At 32.4% G+C, this 12,243-nt stretch overlaps 2 protein-coding genes across 3 annotated transcripts in view; both read left to right on the forward strand.

Annotated features, from left to right (window-relative positions):
- Positions 1–5,149, forward strand: part of LOC111428176 (Lysine demethylase 3) — a 60,272-nt gene extending 55,123 nt beyond the window's left edge. For both annotated transcript variants that reach the window (XM_023063595.2, XM_071199222.1), the window contains 5 exons: positions 58–1,601; positions 1,667–1,817; positions 1,873–2,003; positions 2,061–2,897; positions 2,949–5,149. In XM_023063595.2, coding sequence (XP_022919363.2) covers positions 58–1,601; positions 1,667–1,817; positions 1,873–2,003; positions 2,061–2,897; positions 2,949–4,121 — 3,836 coding nt within the window. In that variant the 3' untranslated portion in view covers positions 4,122–5,149. The remainder of the gene's footprint in view (positions 1–57; positions 1,602–1,666; positions 1,818–1,872; positions 2,004–2,060; positions 2,898–2,948) is intronic.
- A 301-nt stretch (positions 5,150–5,450) lies between these two features.
- On the forward strand, positions 5,451–12,097 carry LOC111428342 (LMBR1-like protein). Its single transcript, XM_023063825.2, has 8 exons — positions 5,451–5,734; positions 6,636–6,900; positions 9,721–9,951; positions 10,001–10,069; positions 10,124–10,593; positions 10,647–10,878; positions 10,934–11,090; positions 11,654–12,097. Exons 1-8 carry the CDS (start codon positions 5,666–5,668, stop codon positions 11,745–11,747), a joined length of 1,587 nt encoding a protein of 528 aa, XP_022919593.1. The 5' UTR covers positions 5,451–5,665; the 3' UTR covers positions 11,748–12,097.
- The last annotated feature ends 146 nt before the right edge of the window (positions 12,098–12,243 follow it).

Consider the following 12,243-nt stretch of genomic DNA (forward strand, 5'->3'; position numbering starts at 1 on the left):
ATTATGATTGAATTAAGTAAAATTAATTATAATTCTAATATATATTTTTTTACTTAGGTGTGACTTATCCATCACAAAACATCCCATCAATTCCTTCAGTTCAAACACAACCCTTAGATTTTTGCGTTACACCTAAATACGATTCGGCAACGTCTCCTAAAAGAAAAGCAACGCCGGTGAGTTCAGCTTCGGCACCTATGTGTCTGGAGAAAAAGCGTCGAGTGGAGACTCCCCCTCATCCCTACGCTAACCAATCAACGCAACAACCTCAACTAGCGCGAGTGTCGGAACCGAGCTCTTTAATAGCGAACGCGGCAACGACAATTACGACGGTGGTGAACGCGGCTGCCCTAAGGACGACGCCTACATCGATGATGCAAGGGCAACCGGTACCCATGGAATCTCTTCCGTCGGATGTGAGTGTGATCTCAATTGTTAGTGAGAAATCTCCCGGGGCACGGGATGCTTGTGAAGTGGTGGTTAGTCCCACAGTTGTGCAAAACATTACCCCTCCGCCCTCGACTACACCCGTTGACGTGGCTTTGAACAGTTGTGCGACCCCCATTAAAGTTGTGGAGATAGTGAACCCCGACTCCGAGAAGTCTAATAGTCCCGGTCCGAATAAAGCGGTATCGTCAACTGGTAGTACGACCACCAGCACGGTAACTACGACAACCAGTTTGAGCACTTCAACCAGTTCGCATCCAATTAGACACTTAAAGAAAGCGTGGCTACAAAGGCATACGGGCGAAGATGTTGTCGACCGAACTGGAATAACCGGAACGGGAAGTTGCGTTACATTACCCATAAACATTACTAATAATGTCCCAAAAGAACCAACAACGGTAACGTCATTACATAGCATTGGATCGATGGCTGTAAATAGTATAAATAAAACGAAACACTTTGGTGCGAAAACCAACAACCGAAAATCGCATAAAGATAATTCATTGAACGGAGACGCCGCTAAAGCGGACGATTCTTCCAGTTCAGATCAGGAACGTAATAGGAAAGATCCGCCGAAACGAAAACCACCAAAAGTAAAACGAAAAAAAGGCGGAACGGCAGCGAAAAAAGTCGAGGAACATAAAAAAAGGAAAGTCACAACCAGCACTAGTAATCCGCCGATTCAAAGCGAAAGCGGTAGCGACAGCGAGAAGGAGAGTGGTAGCGAAAAAGATTCCGATTCCGGAGCTAGCACCACCGTTGCTCCGGTCGCAAAAAAGACTCCCGGACCCGCCGTTAAAGACAAAGAACCGCGAAAACGTGGTAGAAGACCCAAGACTTCAAAAAACGATAAGAGCGAGGAGCCGCGCACGAAGAAATCCAAAGAGGAAGCTTTGCCCCAGCGCGACCCCTTTCGCAAACCACCAGTGGGGCAACTGAAGAAAACCGGGGAGAGTTTTCTTCAGGACGGACCATGCTTCGAAGTTGCGCCTAAATTAGCCAAATGTCGAGAATGTCGTTGGACGCCAAATCAACGATCGAAAAACATGCCAAATATTTTTTGTCGATTTTATGCTTTCCGACGACTTCGATATACTAAAAATGGACAATTGGCTATCGCGGGCTTCTCGGATCCCCATAAAGATGCTTCAGAGGTAAATAATAAACAATATTAAATAAAATGAATTAAGAATCTCAAATATATTTTATTTTTAATTAGGATGATTTAAAATTATGGCTCCCATCGGCTGATAAACCACCCACCGATTTAGATCTTGAAACATCCAGATTTATTTTAAAGCAAGTCGGAGATCATTTTTGTAATTTGTTAACTCAAGAAAAGGATGCGCATGGTGAACATATGTCTGAAGGTAATTTAATCCCATAAAATAAAATAGAACTCATTAAATCAATTTTTTTTATTAGAAAAAACAATCGCTTGGAAAAGAGTTGTTCAAGGAGTAAGAGAAATGTGCGATGTTTGCGAAACGACACTCTTTAACATTCATTGGACGTGTGGAAAATGTGGTTTCGTAGTTTGTTTAGATTGTTACAAGGTAAATTAAATTATATTTTTATTTTATCATTATCTTATTGTTAATTTGTGTGTTTAGGGAAGAAAAAACAAGACGATTAAAATTTGGGGAGAACCCGGTAAAGATCGCGATGATTACTCATGGTTGTTATGTACGAATCGTCAACCTCACGAACAAGAAAAATTAATGTTAACACAAATAATAGCCGGGGATTCACTCACAAAGTTAGGCCGTTTAGTTCACGAAATGCGCGAACTTTGGAACGTTGAACAACACTGCGAATGTCCGTTAAGTAAAGAAATTAATCCAAAAACGAACGGTACCCGTAAAGAACTGATTAAGTGTATTCTATCCGGCGAGAATGGCATCAAAAAAGAAATTAAAGAAGAATCGGATGTTAAACCACTCGCAAACGGTGCAAACACAACAAGTGTCAAAGATGAAAAGAACTCGTTAAGTTGGTTAGCAGATGTAGCGCTTTCTAATGAAGACAAGAAAAACGAGGACACCAGCGACTCGGAAGACGGTAGTTTTTCAACGTTACGGGAGCTTCTAATTCGGCCTTCTCATAAACACAATGGCAGTCGAGCTGGGTCCCCGGTTTCGGCTGCGAAAACTTTAAAGAAAACTGGACGATTCGATGCGACTCTCGAGGAGATCATTTCGACTGTTGTTGAAGATGGTGTTCCGAAATTGAAGGAGGAAACTATTTCGCCAGAAACTAAGATCGAATTGAAGCACTTTGTTAGGAAGGACAACTACTTAGCCAGGATACGCGGAATGTTGCCTATAAGAATTATGACTTTAACCGAAAGTAAACTTCTTTATCCTGATATTCCGCATAGTTGGCTTTGTGATGGAAAGTTGCTGAGATTAAATGATACTACACATCAAGGAAATACTAAAATTTTCCAGGTAAATAAAAAAAAATTGTTTTAATTAATAAATTAATTAATTTAATTTTAGGATCAATGGAAACGAGGTCAACCAGTTTTAGTTTCTGATGTAACAAAACATTTAAGTAAAGATTTATGGACACCGGAAGCTTTTATTCGCGACTTTGGCGAAGACAAAAATGATTTGATTAATTGTTTGACGGGAAACTTGGTTTTGAATCAACCGATGCGAAAGTTTTGGGAAGGTTTCGAACATTTAACTCGGCGATTAAAAGATGATAAGGGAAATCCGATGTTATTAAAATTAAAAGATTGGCCTCCTGGTGAAGATTTTTCAGATATGCTTCCTAGCCGATTCACCGATTTAATGAAAGTTTTGCCATTATCCGAGTACACACACAGAAATGGAAGATTAAATTTAGCCGGTCGTTTACCGGAGTGTTTTGTACGACCGGATTTAGGTCCGAAAATGTACAACGCTTACGGAAGTGCTTTGCATCCTTCGAAAGGGACGACAAATCTTCATTTGGATATTTCAGACGCTGTCAATGTGATGGTTTATGTTGGTATTCCAAAAGACGGCGATTGTGATGAGCATATAAAAGAAGCTTTTCGAGCAATAGATGAAGCTGGGTGTGATATATTAACAAGAAGAAGAGTTAGAGATAAAGGTGAACTTCCCGGTGCTTTGTGGCATATTTATAACGCGAGAGATGCCGATAAAATACGGGATCTTTTAAATAAAGTTGTCGTTGAAAAAGGCGGTTGTCTAGAACCAAATCATGACCCCATACACGATCAAAGTTGCTATTTAGATGGTCCGTTACGTGAACGTCTTTACAAGGAATATGGCGTTGAAGGATATGCAATAGTGCAATGTTTGGGTGATGCTGTTTTTATTCCAGCGGGAGCTCCACATCAAGTACGCAATCTTCATAACTGTATTAAAGTGGCTGAAGACTTTGTGTCTCCGGAAAATGTTTCACAATGTTTTCACTTGACCCAAGAGTTTCGTGATTTATCTGATACACACACAAACCATGAAGATAAATTACAAATCAAGAATATTATTTATCATGCGGTGAAAGATGCTCTTTCAGTTTTAACATCTGTGCTTAATGACCACGCGAATACAGTCAAAACGGAAAAGGAAACGGAAAGGAGTAATGGAAGTGGTGGAAATAGTGTGTGCGCGGATGAACATTCGGGAAAATCCACGGACTCGCATGGCGAGCAGGTTTAAAACTTGTGATAGTAGACTCTCGTGTAAAATTAATTATTAATGGAAAAAAGTTATTAATTAAAATAAAAAAGATTTAAACGTTTAATAGTTAAAAAATAATAAACGGATTATTAAAGCTAAGGACAATTTTTTTTCTCTATCGTGTGATTGTGATTAATTAATTAAAAAAAATATTGAGATCGGAAATTTTTTTTTGAAAAGAGCACGTTAGGCGCTGTTCGTGTACATAATTGTACATTGATTTAATTATTTTTTTGTTTTGTTTTTTAGTTGAACGAAATGCTGAATATGCACGGTTTAACCTTCCTGTTAGTAGTGACGGGCGGCCGCTGGAGGCCGCACGTTGTAATTAGCTATTCTACTCGACTTGTTGAACTCGGTGTATCTGAGCCCCCTGAAATCTCAGTGGTTATTTTTGTAAAATAATGACAAAAATCGCTATTCAGTATTCTTTTCGTGGGTTTATCAAATAATCAGCAAGAAATGTCCAATACGAATAAAATTTATATAAATATAAATTATATATATAAATATAAGATAATAATTAATTGTTCTTTCGGCAACACAACAAAATAATAACTGAGAAGGAAAACTTTCTATAAAAAAAGTGCTATTTCATTCAAAGTGCCAATTTGTAATATTGATTATTTATCAGATGATCTCGACTTTGTATTTACAACGACGCGAAATTATTAATTGTACTCTTTTAGATTTAATCGTGACTTTCCCATGTCCACACCAAAAATTCCTTTCTTTCTCTACCTTCACTTTTATCATGTACATTTTTCTCGATTCATTTCAATGACTATAAGCGTTAATTTCCTTGTCATATATTGTATATTGTTTCAATGATGTAAGAACATTATTTATTTTGCTTTTACAGCAATCATTGTACAGTAGCATAGTTTTTGTACAGAGTATTTTAATACGTTTCCTTTTCTTTTCCCATTAATTGGGGAAATAATTAATTTTTTGTACTATGTATATTATGTAAGAATAGGTTTGAATAAGAGAATGTTTATATTAAACTTTTTAGGTGTTTTCTTTTTATTTCTTTTTCAATTCTATTCATCACCTTAATATTAATTATCCAAACTTTTAATTTTAATTAATTCATAAATTTCTTTTAAACGCCATCTACTAATTGATGGAAAAACTAATTAAAATAATTTTTAAAAATTTTCTGATTATTATTTATTTTGATACAAATTTTAAATTAATACAACCAACATAATTATACTGCGATGTTGGTTGCTGAATTTTGTTCCGCAACTACATTCACGCCTATAAATACAATAAAAAAGTTTGGTTATGTTCCTATATCGTTATGTCAAAGTCAAATTAGTCGTAGTCAGTTCACGGTGCGTAGTTGGTTAACTGTGACGCTTTTTTGAATTATTTAGTGCAAGCGTCCGTTATTGTGTGAAAACGGTTAAAAGAACGGGGGTCAAAATGAAAAATGCGAGCGCGCGCCGTTAAATTATTGCAAAAATGCCCTCCGAAGCCCCAAATTGTCTCTTACAACGGGACGGTTAAGTTGGACGATGGAAGAAATTGAAGATGAGACGGATATAAGGGAACAGATATTCCATAATAATGTTCGGGAACAAATTGTAAGTTATTAAAAAAAAAATTTTAAAACATTGAAACATTAAAGTGACGTTTATCATAAAGATATGATTCAACTCAAAAAAATTACCATTTGGATAAGGCCACGTAATTTTAAAATCATTAACTTTAATCATAATTATAATAGCTATTATACAAAGAAATTTTAATCAAATTAAAATGTAATCTTGTTGGCACATTCTCATCTCATGAATGACGTCTTAGTAAATTTTAGAGCCACCAAAACACTCTACGAAGGCCAGACACGAGATAAATTTCATCCAAACAATGCCAAGACGTTATTTTACGTCTTAAATTGAAATTACATCATCGATTTCAACCTTCAGCAACAATAAAATTGTCCGTAAAGGAAGTACGCTTCAGCGAAGAGAAGATTTTATCGATTTTAAATACCCCACATTAAGTGTTTAAGCTTGAAATAAACAAAACGAATCCTGGGATGAAAATGTTTAATCTCAATCTAAATTTAAATCGAAATAAAAATAATGTTGGTCTATTTGGGTCAAAGTCAAAGTCCAACGTTTCTATTGTCTATTAGATTTTTGTTTTAGATGAAGTGGAAAGCCTATAGTTAAAATTCTTTCACTTGATTAAACTTCATAATACGCAGTTACGAGAGATTTCCGTTGTAAATACTGATTTTAATTTATAAACATGTTAAGAAATAGCCTCAACAAGGTCAAAGAAAAAGTACTTGTGATTAATGCATTGTGAAGATTTAACACATTGTTGAATCTTAATATAAATATATCACCTTACACCATTATAAATTCCAAAATATTAAGAAACTATTCTATTAACAAAAAATTAATTACTTAAATGTTATCTTTTTTATGAAACTTTTTATAATTAATGAATTAATTAAATTTTTTTTTTTTATTTCAGATATTTTTACTGTTATTCATTCTCTTATACTTGTCCAGTTTTGCGTTGCTGGGCAAGTTCAAGAGAAGAGGTCGTGAAGACTATTACAGCACGGACGAGGACGAGGTGATGGTTTATAGGATAAGCACTTGGTTGTGCACGTTCTCCCTAGCTGTTTCGATCGGGGCCGTTCTACTTTTGCCCTTTTCAATCATCTCAAATGAGGTACTACTCATTTACCCGAACAGTTATTACGTCAAGTGGCTCAATATTTCACTTGTACAAGGTTAGTGAAAAGATTAATACAATCAAATGATAAAATTAAATAAATTTTTCGTGTTTAGTAAAAATTAGAAATCGTAGAAATTAGATTATCAATAAATCACAGGTTAAGCACTCTCCGACCTTGATTCTAAAAATACTTGTGCATTAAGAGTGTGAGTTTATTCTTTAATGAAATGAATGTTTTTCTTCAACATTTCACAATTATTAAAAATCAAAAAAATAAAAAGTGAGGTTATTATTAAAAAAAAGTAAGGTTATAATTTCTGTCAAAATCTTTTGATTAATTTGAAGCTATAAAATCAATCATTATAAATAAATAGCTTAAACAACAAATAAAAACTTAATTAAGCTTTTTTTTTTTTTTCTGTTAAATCTCTAAATTCTTAAAATGTAAAATTAAGTGAATACGATTTAATATGGTGGAGAACCACTAGATGGGGTAAATTAAAAAAAAAAGGATTTTTTTAATATTAAAGAAGAAAATTACAACTTTTACTATTTTTTTAGAAGTGTTATTAAATTAACACGTTAAATAATTTAATTAATAAGGATTTTTTAAATTAATAAAACGATTTTTTTACTTATATAAACCCACAATTTAAGTTGGTAAAAATGACATATGAAGGTTGATAACAACTGCTGATTTATAATTGAAACGCAAAATAAAAGTGGAAATTTCTCGTTTTAATTACTTTTAACATAACTTTTCTTTGTACTTTATTAAGTCCGATTACTCTTTATTGTTATTACACTTTATAAAGGTAGTAATGTTTTAATCCAAATTATAACTTCAAATTTGACTTTGACATATATGTCAAATTTATTAACCAAAAAAAACGTTATTTTGTAGATTTCGAATATTATTTAAATAAAGTCAACTTCATTTCATAAACAAAGGGAACGTTATCTTTAAGCGACGATATCGCATAAACAAACGATTGTTACTACGCGTGGGTTTATTATAAAAACGATTTAGGTTTAAATTTACAACAGGATGGGATGGTTCATTGCTGTTTTAATAACACACAAAATGTTTTTTTATCCGGATTAATAACACCTGAATCGTAATTGTTTATAATAGCGTTTGTTGATTTTTATTGTCACGAAAGTTAAATGACCATGCACGTTTATTTCGAGTTTACTGACCTCCCCGTTCATTTATGTACGCGTACTGTTACAAAACGGATATTTTGAGAGTTCGAGTAACTACACACAAAGAAAATAGAAATAGAGAGATTTTGTGGGTTGTTTAATTTTAGGGTTGCGCCGAAAACGTCGTTTTCCCGGAAATGAATTTAATAGAGATGTATTTTAACGGTGAAGAATTTATCGCACGGAAACGTGACCGAAGGAGAAAGCTAAAACTAGATACTTAGATAGGAAACTTCTCTCTAATAATACGGTTTCGTTTCAAAATTGTTGTTAGATGTGTACAACTTTCGATTTTCTCGAAAAGACGTTTATTTTCTTTACAAATGTGAGATAAAATTTATTCAGGTCGAAATAATGATGCAATGTGTAATCTGATAGAATCTCCACGAGTATCATATACTAATAAAGTAAAATAAAAAGATAAGATTATATTTCGTATTTGTGCAATATTAATTATTTTTATTTGAATTTTCATTGTAAGAAGCAAAAGGGATTATTCTATAAGCTCTTCATAACCTCAATTCATTTTAATTGATTTAATTAACTATCCCGATCTATTAGAATTGGAACTGTCGCTGTGAGTCAGAATCTTATCAATTATGCTTTAGTGTTTTCTAGTAACTCATATTCAGACAGGCAGTTGACGGGTTAAAACATTGCATGCATCGATGACTTGGTAGCTACAGAAGTTGCATTTCTAATAACTTACGTGTTTTCCAAAAACTTGCGACGAAGTGCGCATCTTAGCTTCATTTTGATGACGTTCAAGGTCCGTAATTAGTGAGATAGAGACAGATAGAGAGGAACATTACACCAACCTAAAACAGTCACTTTAAAGATTGTTATTAAAAGAACATAAAAATGATTTTTACAGTTATTGCGAAACAAATTCTTGATAAAATTTCTCGAAAAGGTAAACCGAGAGCACCTATAACTGTGCTTTAATCAGATCCTTATTGATTTTATTTAGATAATATTCTACAAAATAATATACTATTTGTTAACATTTTTGACGTATACATATGTCAAAGTGTTGAATTTTTGAGGTTATAATTTGGATTAACACATCACCTTTATGAAGTGTAATAAGTAATAACAATAAAGAGTAATCGGACTTAATAAAGTACAAAGAAAAGTTATGTTAAAAGTAATTAAAACGAGAAATTTCCACTGTTATTTTGCGTTTCAATTATAAATCAACAGTTGTTATCAACCTTCATATGTCGTTGCTACCAACTTAAATTGTGGTTTTATATAAGTAAAAAAATCGTTTTATTATTTTAAAAAATCTTATAAATTAAATTATTTAATGTATTAATTATACTTTTTAAAGAAAATAGTAAATATTGTAATTTTCTTTTTTAATCTTAAATCCGTTTTTTTTAAGTTATTCACCCCATCTAGTGGTTCTCCACCATATTAAATCGTATTTATTTAATTTTACATTATCTTACGAATTTAAAGATTTAACATAAAAAAGCTTATTTAAATTTTGAATTGTTGTTTAAACTGTTTATTTATAATGATTTAAGATCATTTTATTGCTTCAAATTAGTCAAAAGATTTTGAAAATATAACCTCACTTTCGTCTGAGAGAGAAAAATTCTATTTTAAAGTTAATTCTAGTTTTAATTCAATACAATAATAATTTTTTTTTTCATTCTAATAGGACTGTGGAATTATGTGTTCCTATTTTCATTCATATCACTTTTCGCCCTTTTACCATTCGCTTATCTATTTACCGAGTCCGAAGGATTTTTTGGACATCGAAAACGTTTGATAGCCAGGGTTTACGAGACGTTCGTTGTCCTGGTTCTATTCGCCCTAGCCATTTTTGGACTGACCTTTGTGATCTCTTCGATTATCGACAAAGACAAATCAAGCATTCAAACTTTACTAGGTAATTAACATTAATTAATATTAATAGTTTCAAATAATTTTTTTTGTAGATTTATGGAGCTATCACCTACCATTTTTATATTCTTGCATATCATTCATTGGTGTGTTAATGTTATTAGGTAAGGAAAAAGATAACCTTTATCACACAATTAATTATTTATTTTTATTAATAGTTTGTACACCATTAGGATTTGTCCGTTTATTTGATATAGTCGGTAAATTTTTAATAAAACCAAAATTTCTTCGGGACATCAACGAAGAATATTTTGCGTGCGCTTTAGAAGAGGAATCATTACGCCGCCGATTAAAACACGCTCAATATACAGGGAAATCGTACGTTAGCCCATCACCAATGTCTTTGGGTTTTCAACCGCCAGTTCAGGACGAATACAATCTCCCCAACACTTTATTAAGACTGAGAAACGGCGAGCTTCAATCGGGATTAAGCGTTCGCCTAACGGAAGTTGAGACAAAACGAAAAATCTTAGATAAACAACGACAAACTTCTTCGTTACGTAGAAACGTGGTTTATCCGGTTGCGATGTTATTGTTACTCGGATTAACCGGAATCACCGTTTTGATTGTACTTCAAAATAGCGTTGAATTATTAATTGGGATTAAAGCTTTACCATTAAGCTCGAGAGTAAGGAATAAAAATAAAAAATGGATGGGGTGTTAATATAATTTTTTTTGTAGCAATTTACTTTAGGAATAAGTTCGTTATCGATGCTTGGACCTTTAGGAGCTGCTTTAGAAATCATTTTAATTTTATATTTAATCTTAACGTCATCAATAGGTTTGTATTCATCCCCGCCAATGTCCAAGATTCGACCCAGAAAAGGAAGCACTCCCTTCAGTTTAATTATAGCTAATTGCAGTTTGGTGCTGATTTTAAGTTCAGCTTTGCCGTTACTTGCTAAAATTTTAGGTAATACGTTAATTAATTAATCAATTTGAAGTAAAAATAATTATTTTAATTTTAGGTATAACAAATTTCGATTTGTTGGGTGATTTCGGTAGCATAGAATGGTTGGGAAATTTTAAAATAGTACTTCTATACAATTTAGTGTTTGCGGGTGCTGCGACTTTGTGCCTTGTAAACAAGTTTACGGCGAAAGTGAGAAGGGAACTTTACGCACGGTTAGTGGAGAACTACGTGTTTTTGAGTAACAGCGTATCATTTTTAAACTAACTGGCTTCTCTCTGTTGATGCTTCATCGGTGGATTAAATACAACGCAAAAATTGAGATTAAACGAAAATCGATTAAAATTTGCATTTGAAATGATTTTTTTTTTTTTTTCAACTAAAAGACTGAATTTAATTTAACGAATCTAACTAATGATAGTTAAATAAACCATGAAAATAAATGAAATGAATTCGATACTGATGTGATATCCATTTAGGAGTTAGATGTAGTAATTTATTTTTGATTTTTTTATTAAACCTTTTTAGTTTTTATTGATTTATTGATTTTCAAATGCAATTTTTTTCTTTTTTCAAAAAAATAACGCTAAAAACTCGTTATACTCATTGTAATAATAATAATTATTATTTTTTTTTAACTAACCAATTTTTTATGTAGCCTTATCATCATTATTGTTTAGAAACGGCGCAATAAAAAGTTTCCTCACGTAACAATATCACAGCTTATTAAATATTATTTTTTATAATTTTTGTAAACATCACATTTTTATTTTTAAAGCTGTTCTCAAAATTTCCGAGGATTTTTTTCGAGCGATTATCCACCTTCCGTTCCAAACACCCCGAGGCCATCATTTATTATCGTCACTGATTGATTTAATTACAGCATTTAAAGAAATAGAATTAAAGTTGACGATTTCTTCAATTCTATCCAATATTTGGATTTTTGTTTTTTTTTGTCATAAGATTCTTTTATGTAAGTTACTGTGTGATTTAAAAACATATGTCTTTGAAATAATCTTGTTCTAGTACGCTCTAGTCTTAACCACATTAATTTTATTATTATTTAGGAGTGGTATTTAAATCAATATATAATAAAATTTAATTATTATATCCATTTATTTATAAATTATTACTTCAAAATATTATGTATTTAAATAAAAATCATTAAATTTGTTGTAAGTACTTTGCACTGATGAATATATAAATAACAATTTTGTTAAAACGTTGTTTTAATGACCATTTTATTTATTACAACGTTTTTATTTATAAAATTAATAAGAAAAACGAATCAAGTAAAGTCGGCGATATAAGAGTATGAAGTTATGATTATTACCCCATTGTCAATGGAAATGGGCATTACAATCCAAG

The sequence above is a fragment of the Onthophagus taurus genome, chromosome 10, assembly GCF_036711975.1.
Source record: "Onthophagus taurus isolate NC chromosome 10, IU_Otau_3.0, whole genome shotgun sequence".
Classification (NCBI taxonomy): domain Eukaryota; kingdom Metazoa; phylum Arthropoda; class Insecta; order Coleoptera; family Scarabaeidae; genus Onthophagus; species Onthophagus taurus.

What these genes read in the sequence shown, in the direction of transcription:
- LOC111428342 (XM_023063825.2), top strand. Translation starts at nt 5,666, where the DNA reads ATGGAAGAAATTGAAGATGAGACGGATATAAGGGAACAGATATTCCAT. An exon ending in CTTTACCATTAAGCTCGAGA is followed by an intron (nt 10,594 to 10,646) that starts GTAAGGAATAAA and finishes TTTTTTTTGTAG; the next exon opens with CAATTTACTTTAGGAATAAG. An exon ending in AGAAGGGAACTTTACGCACG is followed by an intron (nt 11,091 to 11,653) that starts GTTAGTGGAGAA and finishes TTATTTTTAAAG; the next exon opens with CTGTTCTCAAAATTTCCGAG.